We start from the raw sequence: 18,623 nt of genomic DNA, 5'->3' as shown, positions 1-18,623 counted from the left end.
CTACCCAATCTATTAAGTGATGATAAAACAGAGGTAAAACAATATTAAAGCTGTCATTGTTGCTCCTGCCAAACATAATTGCATGGCATAATTCATTTTTTTGCAAATAGAAGGTTAGCTCCACCAATCCAAGTGCATTCACTTGAACAAATTCAAGCGGGTACTACCAAACCAAAAGTTGAAAGATATGTTGTTTTGGTACTTGAATTTTTTTGCCAGATTCATGGAATCTGGGATTACAAAGATACAAAAAGTTTATTGTAAACACCAAAGAAGCTTCAGAAGAATATAAAAAAAAAGAAGGAAAATCGTGCTGGTTCTTACAAAAGGTGATATATATGATAATGTGTGGCCCCCACTCTGTAAGTTGCATGAAACCTTTATTTCCACAGTACTAGTAGGGAAATTTCAGTCACCCCTCTACAACCTACAGCTCAAGAGGCTACCACCTCTTCAGTACTAAGGTCTTGCTACTGGTTGCCCAGCACTTTAAAACCCATGAGAATTCATTGATGGGATTAAGATTGCTGTTGCCAATGCCTAAATGTGTGTAACAATTCTGTATAAAAGTAATATATATGTGGACAACCTATATACATAAAATAATTTTATTCTCTATTTGTAGTTGTTTTATTCATCAATTAAAATATGATAAATAATATATTAAAATTATGTGTATGCATATAGTTTTTTAATAAATATATTTATTTTTATTTATGTAAATTTATATGCATATTTATTCAGCATTTTTTAAAGTTAAATAATTAACTATATATTTCAAGGTTGTCTTTGAGAAAAAATAGTTTACTTAATGTTAATATAAGCTTTGATTAAATAATCATTTAAAATAAAATTTTTTTATAACTGTTTTTTTTATTTCAGACATTGAATTATTATTTTCATTTTGATTGGCAGCATTTTTCTAAATATTTATTTAATATTACTCTGATCGTAACAAAAATGTTCTTATCTGCTTCTTATCTGATCATTCATACAACATTTTTGTATTTTATAACTAATAATAAATTTAAGTTAATATCATTTAAGAAACTGTTAATATTGCTAGTAGATGGTTAATCCCGTTTTTTTAATAATTGGTTGTTTTAATAATTGCAGCAACTGAATGAATGGTATGCATTACTCCTGATTATTTTTTTTTTCTTAAAATTAGATTATAGGTTTTGCTCAAACCAATAACATTATTGACAGCTAAATGAATACTTTTTATTGCAAAATTTAAAAAATATTTTGTTATTTTTGCCCATTTACTAAGTGCTTAATGTGAATGTATATTAACAAACTTATTAAAATGTGATTCACTTTTAGGTTCTCTCTGTTTTGTTCTATACAATGAATGTATTCATTTTTAGCGCTGTAGTTAGTTTTCTAGTTTTGTTATTTGGCATGTGTATGTATGTATGTGTAAGCATGAACATGCATGTGCATTATCATTTTTTATTTAAATGTTTCACATATGACTTATTTTATAAATATTTCACTATTAATTAACGTATTTTACAAGGGTATTACAAATTGTCAAGTTTAACCATGGTGTGAAATAGTAAAAGATGTGTGTGTAAAATTTCATCCATCTACTCTAAAAACAGTTATTTTGTTGAAAAGGTTATGAAATAGCCTCAGGATAGGTATTAATTTTTTTTTATGTTAACTTTAAAGATTTAGTTAAATTTTTTATTAAACATTTTTAAGACTTAAAACCATTTTAAAAATCCACCTGTACTTATAGGTAACATGCTTATTAAGATACAGAAAAAAACATTAACACTTAGAGACAGAAAATACATAATATTCATTAAACTAACAATCAAAAATTTTCAAAAAAGAAGGTTTCTTTGTTGATTTCTTTGTTCATGCAGCAAACAGACTAATAAAAAACATACTGAAAAACACAGCTGCAACCCAGTGTACAAATTAAACTGCAGTGAGCCTACAATATATTATATTGGATGGACAAATGTTCACTCTCATGCACAATGTATATAATAATTTTAAGTTAACAGATGTTTTTCATACTTACAAATACAAAAAAAAAGATATTCTATTTGAAGTATTTCATAAGTATTATTTACTTAATAATTATTATTTTGTCTTTGACAATTTTCTTTTGTTTAAATTAAGCATTAGTTTTTTTATTTCTGTTACAGTTACAACAGCCCTATATTTGTTGATGATTGTTTAACAGTCAAAATAGCCATCTAGTTTTAGAATTTATTTTATGGTTTTTAACATTTTCTATTTTAAAATTTATTTCAGTAACCATTAACCATAGCTCTTTCTTTGTACCTTGTGACAGTTTCACCTTCTTGTTCATCCTTTCAGAACTCTTTTTGCTTTCTTTAAACCATTTTTGATACGTTTTGGAGGAAAGTTGATTTTCTTTATGTAATCATTTTCATGCGAACATTATCATTTCACATTATAAGATAGTTTCTCAAGGCTCAATATAAATCTAGAATCCAATATTATTTACTGATAATTCTTTACAATAAATGACACAAAATTTCAGAGGTTACTTGTCAAATGGTAAAGTAAAACAGCATTGAATGTTTTCTAATTTCCAACCTGTGACAAGTATCCAAATTAGCTTGGTACCATAAGTACTACCTAGAAAGGAATCGATTACAAGCATGTCAGTCTTGTGTTTTTGCAAAATTCCTCTCCCTATTAAATTATTTAAAAAAATTGAATTCATCTTTATTATAAATCATCTATAATCAAGATGACTGTGAACTAAATCATTGTAGAGTTACAGAGTATATTTTGAGTAATTCCTTTCTCATTTTTATTTGTGTTCAATCTACTAGTTTTATCAAACAAATGGATGCTCATCTGACTTTTTGAATAATGCTTTTGATATCTTCTCTACTTGATTCATCCTTCTTGTATTTTTATAAAACAATAACAAAAAAAAATAACTTTCTTTGTTAGTCTATTTTTTGCTATTCCTTTATCCTCAAATTGAATTTCTACCCTAGCCATGATTTATTTATTACTTTAGGGTTACAAAAAATAACTATAATTCCGGTTAATTTCAGCTGAAAGAGCAATACCAGAAAACCATAATTTTTATTATTTTTGTCCATGAATTTCTACTCTGGTTTCAATTATTTTTTTTCAAAATTAAAGTATCACTTTATTTTAATACTAACATAATATTATGTAAAGATTTCATAAAAACAGTCTCTTCTCAAACAGCTAAGATTTAGGATAACCTTAACTTTAAGTTCACTTGCAACTACCTAAATTATTATAAAGAAATAAAAATGTTTTAAATCCAAATTAAAAAGGCTATATTGAAAGAAGTTCCCACAAGCAAAAGTAACAACAAAACCTATAAACTGACAGTTTAAAAAAAATGACAACTACACTAGTTTTTATTAAAAAATTCCTAACACTTCTCCAGTTTCAACTACAACCATCAAAATGGACCTTGCTGAGCTGTTAGCAAAATTTAATAAGCTTGGAAGCCTTTTAAGGAAAACCTGCAATAAATGGATGTTTTTATTTTTTTGTCTTCAATCATTTGACTGGTTTGATGCAACTCTCCAAGATTCCCTATTTAGTGTCAGTCGTTTCATTCCGGTAAACCCCCTACATCCTACATCCCTAACAATTGTTTTACATATCCCAAACATTGCCTGCCTGCACAGTTTTTCCCTTCTACCTGTCCCTCCAATATTAAAGCGACTATTCCAGGATGCCTTAATATGTGGCCTATAAGTCTGTCTCTCTTTTTAACTATATTTTTCCAAATGCTTCTTTCTTCATCAATTTGCCGCAACACCTCTTCATTTGTCACTATCCACCCATCTGATTTTTAACATTCTCCTATAGCACCGCATTTCAAAAGTTTCTAATCTTTTCTTCTCAGGTACTCCAATTGTCCAAGTTTCACTTCCATATAAAGCTACGCTCCAAACAAATACTTTCAAAAATCTTTTTGTGACGTTTAAATTAATTTTTGATGTAAACAAATTATATTTCTGACTGAAGGCTTATTTTGCCAGTGCTATTCGGCATTTTATATCGCTCCTGCTTCGTCCATCTTTAGTAATTCTACTTCCCAAATAATAGAATTCTTCTACCTCTGTAATCTTTTCTCTTCCTATTTTTATATTCATTGGTCCATCTACATTATTTTTACTACATTTCATTACTTTCATTTTGTTCTTGTTTATTTTCATGTGGTTGTTCTTACATAGGACTTCATCCATGCTGTTAATTGTTTCTTCTAAATCTTTTTTACTCTCAGCTAGAATTACTATATCATCAGCAAATCATAGCATTTTTATCTCTTCATCTTGTACTCTTACTCCAGATCTAAATTGTTCTATAACATCATTAAGTGCTAGTTCTGTGTAAAGATTAAAAAGTAACGGGGATAGGGAACATCCTTGTCAGACTCCCTTTTTTATTACGGCTTCTTTCTTATTTTCTTCAATTATTACGGTTGGTGTTTAATTCCTGTAAATGTTAGCAATTGTTCTCCTATGTCTGTACTTCAACCTAATTTTTTTAAAATGCTGAACATTTTATTCCATTCTACTTTATCGAATGTCTTTTCTAGGTATATAAATGACAAGAATGTTGGTTTGTTTTTCTTTAATCTTCCTTTTACTATTAATCTGAGTGCTAAAATTGCTTCCCTTGTCCCTATACTTTTTCTGAAACCAAATTGGTCTTCTCCTAACACTTCTTTCACTCTCCTCTCAATTCTTCTGTATAGAATTCTAGTTAAGATTTTTTATGCATGACTAGTTAAGCTAATTGTTCTGTATTCGTCTCATTTATCTGCTCCTTCTTTCTTTGGTATCATGACTATAACACTCTTTTTGAAGTCTGATGGAACTTACCCTTTTTCATAAATATTACACACCAGTTTATATAATCTATCTATCGCTTCCTCACCTGCACTGCGCAGTAATTCTGCAGGTATTTAGTCTATTCCAGGAGCCTTTCTGCCATTCAAATCTTTTAACGCTCTCTTAAATTTAGATCTCAGTATTGTTTCTCCCCTTTCATCCTCTTCTTCCTCTATAACACCATTTTCTAATTAATTTCTTCCGTATAACTCTTCAATATATTCCACCTACCTATCGACCTTTCCTTTCATTTTATAAATCGGTGTATTTTATTTCTTTGTAATCTTCAAACCAAAATATCAAGATGATTGATCGCCTTATTTGTCAAAATTGTGGTTTTTAGATTGCCAACCAAAAATTGAAGACAACAGCTATTTAAAGGAAAGTAACCATTTCATTCAAGATAGTAAAATATTCAAATTATTTAGGGTATAATTTAAACCAAATTATCCTCCTGTAATATGATTTTTTTCCATTGTTTTTCTTTTTATGCTTATACAGGTATAGACATAATTAGTTGAATCATTAAATTTTGTATTAAATGATAATTATATGTAATTTGTTATATTTAAAGTTACTGATTTCATTATATGAGTAGCAAGAGGTAGTAAATATTTTCCTTTTATATTTTTTATTTCAGAGTTTCCGGTTTAATTGAAGAAAAATTGATATGTAAGAGAGAATTTTTTATTACCTGTAACTCAAAGTTAGAGTATGCTTCTGTTTGGAATTTATTTGTGAAGTTGTGATGCCTATCCAAAAGTTGTTGAAAAATATGAATGATATATGATTGATTATAGTAATACGTGCTTTCAACATACAACTAATAAATGTTATTTTTCAATTTTTTGTAATTATAAATTATGTAAATTACTCATATAACATAAAAAAGATTTTGACAAAAATTCAAAATTCTTTGTTTCCGTTATGCGTATTAAACTAATCCCACTAAAGTTTGTTTTTATAATAATAATATTAACAGTACAAATTTATGCTGAATTATCCGCAATGAAATCTAACTATGGCTGTGGTATGGAAATTTTATTTATATTTAATTACTTTTTTTTATCATTTTATAAAACCTTTTAAACTATAATTTTTAAAAGTTTTAATTTCTTATTAATTTGTTATAAAGTAATTAATTAAATAATTACATATAAAAATTTAATAAATTAATTCACACGTCTACTTGATACAGATGGACAACCATATTTTACTTTTAGATTTTAGGAGTAGGAAGCCTAGATTTACCTGATACACCTTAGCCGTCAGTTTTGTATTTTCTTTAGCCCAGGTAGGATACAAGCTTTCCAAGGCATTCCACAGACAGATTTTCCTCTCCAATAAAGAAGCAAATATTCCCCAACTCACTGTCATTAGTGTGCCTGCACAACACTACAATGGAATCAGAGCAACATTTCATACAATTTCTATAGTACCTATCCATGGAAGAAGGATCAAATACAAACATCAAATCATTACAAATAGTTATTTGCATTAACATAAAACAGATCTGTAATTTTTTTAAAATAATTTTTAAGAAATCTAAAGCTGGCAGCACCTACATGTTTTTAATACTTAATCAGTATTTTTGTAAAGAGAAAAAATAAATGCTTAATAAGATAAAAGATTAGTAACTGCAACATAATTAGTTAAATAATGATTAGATTCTCAAAGAATCACAAGATGTAATAAAAAATAGATATAAATAAATTGTGTCATTATATAGATGACCGGTTAACTCTGGTAATATGTTTCATACCTTTTAATAATAATATAATCATCTTGTCAACACTTTGTAAAGATTTACTGTCCACAGATCTAATTAAAGATTATTCACAGCAATCAGTATGATTACCCATTGTCCAGTTGTCTATATCATTCTAATTTTAATTAAAACAAAACAAACTGAACAATGTACCTGTAAGTTAGTAAAAATTGAATGTCTTAACATATTTTCATTGGATCTACCTTCATCAGATAATAAATTAGTTTGTAATTAGGAAACATCAAAATAAACATTAAGAATAAAGAAAATAATGTTTATTTTTAGTCAGCGAAATTAAAATTCATTCTAATTTTAATAGTAGGTACTTTACTGAAGTATAAGGTAATGTATTTAGGTGAAATTAGTATCATATTATTCTGAATGTAGTATTATAAATATAATATTCTTAAAGGATATATATATATATATATTTTTTTTAATAATTAACTTGGGCATTAAAAAAATTTTAAGTCATTTAATTTTTGTTCCTCTACTTTTTAACTTAATTACTTAGCAGTTAGGTTTAACAATAGTTATTATTGTGATAACATGCATTTTATCTGGTAGCATCAAAATTTCTTCAAAGAATAGTTGTTTAAATGTTTCAACTTCTTCAAACATCTCTGCCTGCACAATCCTTAGCCAGTATTTATATTCTGCATTAATGTCATTGTCATCAATCATGTTGTAGTTTTCAAGTACCATAATAATTTTGGCGGTGCTTGGAATGTAGTACAGTTCATATTTATAAAATTGCCTAGGCTATCAAATTTAAGCTGTAGCTAAGTAACTTTAATATTGCTTTTAGCATGTTTAGATATTTAAGTTGAATCACTAATGCTGTACTAGTAAATCAAGTAGATGAATTTGATTAGTTCACTTACTGTTGAAAATATACATTAGTGTGTAAGTTTATTGCAGGGGAAGGGGCAGTTTTTCTTCTAAAAACTTTTAAATTAAAAGGCATAATGTAAAATCTCACACAAAAAAGAAGGAAACTATGAATCAAATAGGTATAGTGTTTAAAAAAGAGATTATTCTAAAGTACTAAAATCCCTTTAATTTTTAGACATGCCTCAACTTTATTTATTAGATGTACAAAGGCACAAATAAATTATTATTTTTCAAAGGCATTTTACTGCTTCATCAAATTATATGCATAATTATATATATACATTCAGTTAATTAATAAAGTTCAGAATTTATTTTTTTTTGAAATGTATAATTCCTGTTTTTTAACTGTAATTTTACCATGAAATTATTTATTTTATTGTAATTCATTTTTATTGAAAAACTGTATCATCTACTCTCTAAACATGGAAGTTAGCAGATGGTACCATGAAATCTTAATTACTACAGTTTTTATGTGTTTTAACTACCTATTAATTTTCTGTTTTTTACTGTACTTGATCAGTAAAATTCATTCTTTGATGGCTATCATATTTTAGAAATAATCTCGCCTGTTGAATTCTTATTCAGTCAGTAGATTTCATCTTGAAACTTAAGTAATTCTTAAGAAACGTAAGGATTTGTATGTTTGTTGGTAAGACTAACTTCTAACTTAACAAGAAAATGGCAGATGGTACCTAAAAATTTCATTTAAGTTAGATCGCAGATAAATATGAACTAATGATAAATTCCCCATTTCTTATCTTTAATTGATTGGAACATTTTTGTTTTTATAAACTCCATATTTTTTAAATAAATTTTTGTTTTGCTAACTGCTTAAGATGTCAATTGATGATTACTAATAAAATTATGTAATTTCTAGTGATTTTATTATTTTAGTCATTCAACTTTCAAAAAAATTTCTGCCATTTACTAGCAGAGTACTAAGTTAGTGGATGATCCTTATAATACTGAAGAAAATTGAAACAGTAGATTTAAAATAAACCCCATACATGCAGATCTTTAAGAACCTTTAATAGAAATTGAAATAATAAATAAATTTTTACCTTAAGCAATTTTTATTCTAGAATTTGGAATTGTTCAGAAGTTTGATTTTTTTTTAAGTCATACTTACAGATTAAATTTATGAAATTTTTGTGGACACTTTTATTTTCAATATTATATTTTATAATTTATGGATTAATAAACTTTGAGTAGTATCTTCTGGAATTTTTAGTAAAGATTTTTTCAATCATTTATTTATATACCCATTGTGTTTGTGTAACCTGTTATTATTGATGATCGCCAAATTATATTACTGCACCTTCACCAGTCGATTATTGAAGTGTTACACTTTCTTTCCTTCTTTATGCCATAGTTATAGGTTGTTGTGGACTACATCCTGTATTGTATATACCAACAATCCAACAACAGTAATTTATAAATAACAGTACAAAATGAATCATGTTAATGAATCTATAAAGTTCTTTTTTTAAAAAAAATTAACAAATACAAGTAAATGATAAGTATTAAAATAGATCTTGTAAATTATTGTTAATAATTTTTTTTATCAGTTCACATATTTAAGACTGTTTAATTAATATGAAGTGTATTATAATATTAAATTATTTATTCAGAGTTTTAAAGTGGTAATTTTTCTTTTATAAATATTACATTAAACGCTATTTATTATAATTTATTTCTTTGTATTGGATGTTCAGTCTGAATATGTAATTAAACTTTACTAAGTTAATTTAGGTAGCATTCAAAGAAATTATGAAACTCAACACTTTGATTTTTTAAATTGATAGTTTTGTCACTACAAAAGAAAGGCCATTATAATTACTATTTTTATTAATTTTTTCTTTGTGTTATTTATATTTTTATTCATTATTTATTTAATGTATTATTTTTAAATACATTCTGCTGTTTCCCATTTTCAAATGGGTATGTTAATTTGTTGCTTTACACTATCTATCAGTGACTTTCTTATGATTGCGCCATGTACAAAAATGTACAAAAAGCACCAGTCAGAGATACTCTCTTTGAGAGTAATGATACAATCCTGATTATACAACCAGTCGATGTAGTGAACAGATTGAAAGTGTTTTTGTAAAGCTGAACGCCATTTGTATTTAAGTAGGCTTGGCAAGCAGATACACAGCCATGTATTTGACTCAGGGAAGATGGCAACAGGTATGTAATTCTTTTAATCTTGAAGACAGAAGTCACTGTTAGGAGCAACTTTTGAATAATGCCAGATTTTGTCTAAAACCATTACAGTTGTGTTTCTGAATATACACATAGGAAAATTCAACATTTCATTTTACATTCTTTAAATCATTTAAATGTACTCAAAAATAATTTTACAGATTTAATAAAGGAAGAAAAATCTTTTTTCATACTTTTCAATTTATATTTTGTGCAATTACAAGGTGAAATTTTAATATCAGTTCTCAAGATGAAATATTAATTCTAGTTTAAATTTGGGAACTTTATTTTTTAAAAATCAAACATCTTCACAAACCTGAAATGTAAGCATTCCCTTATATTAATTATGGATTGAAGAAAGAATGCGTGACCTAAGTAAATTTTCAAAGAATATTGAACCATAACAGTTTGAATAATTTGCTTCATCTTAATGCTGAAAAAAAAGAAGTAAAATCTTATTTGGATTAACTTTTCTGGTAACCTACATTATTTTACTTCAAAAATGAAGAACTGAAGAAAACTGCTTTTTTATTGCTTTTGACCTAAATAAACTTTTTGATTGTATTAAACGCAAAACAAATTCTAAAAATCTTTCTTTATAAATACCTAATAACTGATCTTTTTTCATTATCATCAGTGATTTGGGTGTTTACTGACACCCACTATGGTTTTCCAATTATGGATCATCTTAAAAAATAGCTATTTGAGTCAGGAATATTTATTTTTTAAGAAATAGAATAATAGTGTGTGTTAATATTGATTAATGAAAACAGAAGTATATGGAGTAATAAAATGCAATTATTATTAAGACAGGAAGAAGTCATTTTTGAGAAAAAAGAAATTTTAAGAAAAAAAATAACACAGAGGACAGTAACAGCCATGATAAAACATAGTACTTATAAAACTGTTAATGTTTGCTGTTGGTCATAAGACGCTTTTGCTTGCAAGAAATGGAATCGCCGCTTTGGAGAAAAATTTCTCATCATTGTTTAAAAATGTCACTTCATCCAGATCATGATAACTTTTTTCAATCACTATTTTAAATTACTGTAAATGATTATTGAATTTTCTTTTCCTTGAGAAAATGGTTGATAACTGGAAAATTGTCTTAACAAAAACACCCATACATTAAGATAAATTACTTATTATTCAGGCTTAGTATTGCAATTTTTTGCTTGACTCAAATGGGTGTAGTATCAAGTTTGATTAAAAAGTAGTCAAAATATGGTGCTTTTCTTCAGGATATTTTTTTGAAGTAAATTTAATCATACAAAAAAAGGTTAAGCTTCATTTTAAGATCAGGCTTACAAGATTTAATTATTATATTTTTAATTCATTAATTTTTTTCATTACTTAGTAAATAAAAAAAATAAAAGACGGCAGTGGAGTTTTTATACTTTTCCGGCACTGAGAAACTGAAACTGTGTTTCAAAAACTAGTTTTTCAAATAATTTCAATATTTTCTCTTACAACTGTTTTCATTTAAAATATTAAATAAAAAATTTGTTTGGTGATATTAGAAGAGAACTTATAAATGTGAAATTGGTATCATCTTACCTGCTTATCTAGAGATGTAGACTGAAAATTACGCAGTCTGGTAATTTTATACCTGTTTTCACACATACGTTTTGTGTCTCACTTTAAAATTTTCAGTCATACCGTAGATGTTTGAATAAATGTGGTGTCCTGAGATTTCCTCCCACCTTTAATTCAGATTCACTTAAAATATTGGAATTTTAAATAACAATAAGTATTTCACCATTAAAGCTCAAGTTTCTACAACCACTGTACAAAAATTCAAAATAGCAAAATCTGCCCTCCCCTTTTTTAATTTTTCCTAAAAATTAATGCCACCAATCCCCAATAAAAAGATTTTTTTTCAGTAATTTTCAAAGAATTTGTGTTGCGCCAATTTGGAGATATTAATCGAAATACAGGCCAACACAACTAGATCATACATCTTCAGGAAATTTTTATAGTTTTTCTTCTGTGGTCTGAGGAGGTCATGAAATGTCATTTGCAAAAAACTCACATCGAAATTTTGGATCGATCTTCCTACTTTCAACTTTATAGCTATATAGCAGTTATATAACTATAGCCAGAAAAGTAATAACTAATACTTTAAAAAAAAAAAAACAATTTTGATGATAATAGTATGGGAAGTTATAGTAAAAGTATGTCATTAAATATAAGAATCTTAGGCAATGTTTGTTAATTGAAAAAACTAAGTAAAGGCTACAAAATAAATAGTTAATTCTAATGTTTTGAATACATAGTATAAATATGAAATAGTTGAAAATATGATATTCAAATTGTAATAAAATAGAAAAAAGTATTTATCAGAATATTTTTGTTCACTAAGAAGTAGATTTTGGGAATAAATAAAAGATTTTTAATCATGAATTTGTAGAACAGTAAGCGATGATCCATTTATTTTTGTCATTTGAATTTAAGGATATTAATTCATTTACAAAAACAAGAAATTAGATAGAAGGCTTCGCTTTTACTTTATCACAAGACTTTCTCTGTGTCATTTGATGTGCAAGTAAATAATAATATTCTAGTGTTGGGACAGATGTGATTTGGTGTATAGGCAATCGGGCATTTCTACCAAACTTATTCATTTGTGTATACATACTAGCAATTAAACTTATAAAAATTTGCTACCTGTATCTTAAACAGAATTACATATGTTACCAGTTATTTCATGTTTTTTTTTTTTTTTATGTGGAAGTAAATAGCTTTAATATGACTTTATTTTGGGCTGGTAATTTCTCAAATGAAAAGGATGCTATTGGTTTATAGTTCAGTAGATCCTGTCTGGTAATATCATGATCAGTTTAATAATATTATTATGAAATTGTATTGTTAATATTAAACACAAATTTTCATTGAAATATACATTTTCCAGTCAGAACATTGTGTAAATTGGTCAGATTTAATCTTTCCTGCATATGTGTAAAAGCATGTTCATATTGTGTTCAAAGCATAGTTAATTTTTTTATATAATCTGGTCTTGGGTTCAATTCCTGACCATTTCCTAGAATTTCTTTACAAATCATGTTATTAATCTCATCTTCCTCGTTAAAATATATATAGAAATATGCTCGAGGCCTTAAAAACCTTGTAATAATAGTGGTAAAGCAAAAATAAATCGCACTACTTCAACTAAACATTAGATATTACCAGTTTTACAATGTAGTTTTTAAAAATTACCGATTGTCTTTGATAAAATAAGTGTATTTTTATATTTTACATTTATTTTATTCATCTTAAGTGCATTATATATATGCAAATTATGGTATAGCTTTTTATGATATATATACATTAGATTGTAAGTTTTGTAATTTATTTTTTATATAAAAAAACTTCTCTTATAGAATAAAAGGTTGGAAATAATCTTATTATTAGAGAATACTGAAAGCATATATCAATCAAACACTACTGTAAGCGATTACCTTTTTGCATGATAATATTAATGAAAGATTGCATTCTAATCCATATTATTTTTGGGGCATTATATTAGAGTTGTCTGAGTACTCCCAGAGTATATGAGTATGACCATTTGAGAAAGATGAATTAGATTGAGAAAGTTGTCTTTATCATAATGTAATATAAAAAAAAAAATTATTTTCTTAATTGTGTTACTAAGAGTAAGGATATACTACTAACAACAGTGTCTTCTTTAAATTTAAAATTATTATAGATCATTAATTTTCTAATATTTCCTTCTGTTTAACACATGGTATGGACTTCCTAAGATTTCTATAATAAGTTTTACAACTCATAGACAAAATATAATTTGTAATAACTATTGGAATGAAAGTGTTAGTACATATATTATCAAAAACTATTTCTCTACATTGACACTGCAATTTAGAATTTCCAGTAAGAGATGTATCCAGAAGTTCATTTAAGAGAAGGACTTCTTTATTAATTGGTTGAATTCCAAAGTTCATTACAGTTTACAATTATCATTCATCATGAGAGGGAGTCTCATCCATTTTTAAATTAAAATGATTTCTCCATATTTGAATTTGCTGATTGTATACATTTTTTCAGTAAATGTGAATATTATGTGAATGATGAATGAGGATAAAAAAATATTAAATTATAACATTTTTATACACAGTGCATATGCAAACCTCTTCATCTCTTGTAGTCTGAAAATAATCTTTACAATGAAAGTTTATTATAAAAAATTTGCAGGTAATTAAAAACAAAATGTACTAATCAATTAAAGATAATAAATGGGAAATTCATCATTAGTTCAAAATCATGTACAACCTTAATTAAATGAACTATTTACGTACCATCTGCCGCTTTCTTGTTAGAAAATAATCTTACCAACATTTTTACATGTGTGTTAATGAATTTCCAATTGAGCATCATAGTAGTATAATAATAAATTATTATCAATAATAAAAATCACACTTACTGCTTATTGTTTCTTGTAATATATAATAAAATTAATAAAAATAATGCTATAAAAGTTAAAGCAGACAAAGTAAATGTTCCCATTCCTTATTTATAAAATCATTATAATGAAAAAAATCTACTCATTTATAAAAACCAACAATTTTAAAAAACTAAATAATAATCCAGCTAAGAAACTTAGTGCAAAACTCATTAAATAATAATTGTAATGAATTAATAAAAAATAAATAATAATAATTCTTCACCACCAAAATGTTCAAGTTTGATAAAAATTCATAATAGTATCTCCTATTAAATTACTCATAGATTATATTAATACACTTTTCAAAAAAAATTCTAAATTTTGATCAGATTTCCTAAAAAAACATAAAACTTAATTATAGTTTTAGTATTGAAGCTATTAAGAAACTAAAATAAGTAGTTTGAAAATAACATTTTGGATTTTTATGATAAATATAACATGTATAATGAAATCCCTTTTGAAAAACTTTAAATATACTAGGCCCAGCCAATGTAAGAGCTTGTGACGTCATGAGCAGACTGCGTATTACTATTTGGCCTGTAAACATGAACTCCGCATATCAAATTGAAGTATTACTTATCATATTGCACGTGGTAATAACTATCATATTTACATTTACTAATTATAAGCAATACGTTATTAATTCTTTTATAACCTTTATTTGCACTAAATTATTAATTTTTAATAAGAAACAAAAACTTATTTCAATTTTCTTCATGCATCTAATTCAAATTTCTAGCAAGTTCACCATCCTTGCTAAACGAATCACTGTCACTTTCAATATCAGAGTCTGCACATATAATATAACGACGTTCTGTCATTTCATCTATCAGTAGTTCCAGTTTTTCATACTCTTTCTTCAATATTTTTTACTTTTTCACAACAGGGTCTCCAATCATCTTCATTCATGGAATTAATTTTCTCCGTAGTAATTTTTCAACATTTGTGAAAGAAAATGTTGTTATGACGCGCCACAAGTCTTTTTACGGCTGACCATATCATCTCAATCGGATTCAAAACAGGATGGTACGGAGGGAGTCTAAGAACACGATGCCCATGTGTTTTCATAAGTTTATCCAAGTAATATTTTTGTACTTTACTTTTAAGTAACTTTACTAATTCATATAACTGTGGTTTCAGCATTTTTGAACTTTACGGAATATGGATTTTCTGCAGCCAATCGGTCAATCTTTTCTTCTGGAGTTAGAATTTGACGATTTATCAATAGTTATATCGTGATAAGGGGCGTTATCAACAACTATTACTGACATTCGTGAAAGATTTGGGATCAATCTTTCACGTGCCCATTTCATGAAATTGTCATGGTAGTCGCCACTTTTCGAACTGGCTTTCCAAGTTAGTAATGTGTTCCGAATAAAACCGATTTCCCCTCCAGTATGAATTACTATTAAACGGTCACGTTTATTGATCGGCGCATGAAGTCCCTCAACAATACCATCAGATCACGACTTTGTCGAACAATGTGAAATTAAAACGTACGTTTCATCCAAATAAACAATTGTAGCATTGCTTTGTCCGTACTTAGCCATTGCCTGCAAATATTCAATTCTCTTCCACTTGATACCGGGTTTCTCAATTAAATTTTTCCTGTTATTTTCAGTTTTACGCCATTTGAAACCTAACTCTTTCAAAATAACAGCTAAAGTTGATTCACTGCCTTTAAAATCAATAGATGACTGAAGTTCTTGCCTTATTAAAGTAGGTAATTCATTCTTCTTTGAATGAAATTCATTAACTGTTCTTTTAACTACACTTAAATAAAAAATGTCCAGTTTATTTCTAACGTCGTTTATACTTTTTCGGCGTGCTGAAAGAACACGATTGGGATGTTGATTAAAGAATCATGTCTTTTTTCTCTTCTGAGTTTTTTACCTGTGTTTTTGATATACTACAAGCAGCAGCAGTTCTTTCTTCGCATTTCCGATTGCCAATTATATGTTTGTCGTCAGTTAATTTACCTACTTTTAGAGCTTCTCTTTTCATAAAATCATAAGCATTATTGATCATTTTACGTGCTTGACTCCTAAGTTTTTTTCTTAACTACGGATTTAAATTCTGCCATAACAGTCCACACTAATAACACACGAACAAAAATAAAACAAAAAGTAATATATTACAAAAAAATTTGCGAAAAACAGTGAGTAATTATAAAATAATATGACCGCATAAAAACGCTATCCGAATACTTCACTGAACACGATATAAACTGGACTAAAGTTTATTTCTTTATACACATATTGTGTACTACAAATGACGGAACTAAATATAATCGTGACGAAAGACATCATTTCTAACTGCATGTGTAAATTTTTATAGGCCTGTACATAATACCAATCTGAGCATTAGTCATTGGTTAAGGAACTGTTGTTGTTTACATGATTGAGTCATTAAGCATTATTATAAATGTAATCAACTCAGGTGGAAAGAATTGAAGACACAACAACATAAATGTATTGTTTGGACGCCCGTATTGTTTGTAAGTCGAAAAATGAAATAAAAATAATAATTACGCGCAAAAATAATGTTTTGGATAAACAATAATATAATGAGATGTCAGCACGTGACGTCACAAGCTCGTTGAATTGCTGGGGCAACTAATACCGTATAATTTGTTTGTTATAATACCAATTGTTTTCATACCAATTGCAGATTAATAAGTGTAGATATATTTATTTTATTCTGAATTTAAAATAATTATAGAATCCTAACACCAAGATAATTCAGAAAAGATGTTGATTTTTTTAACTGTCAACTGCTATTGTCATTAGCCACTAACAAATGCAGACAGCATGAACTTATACTGCAATAGGTACTGGCTTGTTACAATAAATTATACGTTACATAGTTTAAATTAGGAATGGGTGCTATTTCATGGTTAAAATTGGTACTCTTCTAGCACTTACCAGGAAGGATCAAAGTAACCCATGAAATCATAGCTGCATCATAGAATAAAAAAATTAATTAGAGAAAAGGAGAAGTGGCTAAGATCTATTGTTCAAAAAGCAATCAGTATATGAAATATCACTATAACAAAGGAAATTGCTCTTGCAATTTCCTTTGCAAGAGCACCACCATCTTAATAATATATAATTATTTAAATAATATTAAATGTTCATTTTGTCTCAAAAAAAGTACAATTTCTTATTTTTATATTACTTAAATACTAAAAAAGGAATGTCCTGACTTACTGTATGGCTACTATTAGCATTTAAAGATAATGATTTATGAGCTTTGTTTGGGGAACACAGAGTAGTCAGTTAACAAAAATCAAAGTAGTCTCAGCTACCACTGAGTTCATGGTCCAAATCTGTCCTGACAATAGCAGTCTTTTCTTCTTTTTTTTTTAATTAGACTTATGTTTACTTCTACAATTTTACTCCTTTCAAGATTTTTCAGTCATAGTTATTATAGATACATTTTAAATAATTCAATCTGATTCATATTTAAAAAGTTGTCATAACTTGTATTTTTTAATTTATTTAAAAATGCTAATGTCAGATAAATCAGACATTCATGGATTCTTCATTTCAAATTCTTAAAAAGAAGGAAGAATATTACATTTTTTTAAATTTTGATCATTTTGTTTTAAATTATTTTTACTTTTATTTTTACAGATGACTTTTACAAATGTGTATTAAATTACACAATGTCAAAAACTCAAATGATGAGAAGTGGTATTCCAATGCCTGGGATGAAGGTTAAACCTTCACGGGAAATAAGAAATTCTAGTTTTCGAAATACGTTCAAATGTTTACGTTGTTGTAATGAACTTAAAAATTTTAGGTTTAATATGGATGGGAACTTCAACAGAAGATGGTGGAGATCCAGGGTAAAAGGATCAAGATATTGTAAGTAGTTTTTCTTTTTTGTATTTTTTAAATAAAACCTATCATTTTTCAATTAAATAACAGTATAAGACAATTTCCTAGGTTATTGTTTTTATAAATGTCTGTATTGCTACTCAAATCACCCGATGTTTAATACATTCCCAACTCTTCATATTGTTAACTTTCTATCAATATTTTAGGGCCAAAGTAATACATTTCATAAGAAATGCAACCTTTTTTTTACAGAATGCATTTATTTATGTAATATGCACACCTTTTTATAATGCTTTTAAATAAAATTATAATGAAATTTTACCTTTGTTTATTGACAGAAATAACTTATACTCTCAAAACATATAGACTAAATATAGTAATTACCACTTAAATTAAAAAATTAAGTTAATTATCAATTAAAATTTTACTAGTTTTTTGTTTTGAAAATTTTTACAATAATTTTCACTCATGAGATTCATCATCTGAGTTTGAACTGTTCATTTAATTCCAACATACTATTTCACTATTCCAAATGTATTCATCTCACCAGGTTGGTCTATTGATGAATTCAT

The 18,623-nt window shown here is 27.0% G+C and overlaps 1 protein-coding gene across 1 annotated transcript in view; it reads left to right on the top strand.

Moving 5' to 3' along the window:
- The first annotated feature begins 1,003 nt into the window (after positions 1-1,003).
- The window catches only part of LOC142322878 (putative exonuclease GOR), a 36,727-nt gene continuing 19,107 nt past the window's right edge, over positions 1,004-18,623 (top strand). The window contains exons 1-3 of the mRNA XM_075361967.1: positions 1,004-1,130; positions 5,524-5,913; positions 17,845-18,078. Coding sequence (XP_075218082.1) covers positions 5,811-5,913; positions 17,845-18,078 — 337 coding nt within the window. The 5' untranslated portion in view covers positions 1,004-1,130; positions 5,524-5,810. The remainder of the gene's footprint in view (positions 1,131-5,523; positions 5,914-17,844; positions 18,079-18,623) is intronic.

The sequence above is a fragment of the Lycorma delicatula genome, chromosome 4, assembly GCF_047948215.1.
Source record: "Lycorma delicatula isolate Av1 chromosome 4, ASM4794821v1, whole genome shotgun sequence".
Classification (NCBI taxonomy): domain Eukaryota; kingdom Metazoa; phylum Arthropoda; class Insecta; order Hemiptera; family Fulgoridae; genus Lycorma; species Lycorma delicatula.
Note: the sequence above shows the minus strand (reverse complement) of the source record. Positions and strands in the feature narration are given on the sequence as shown.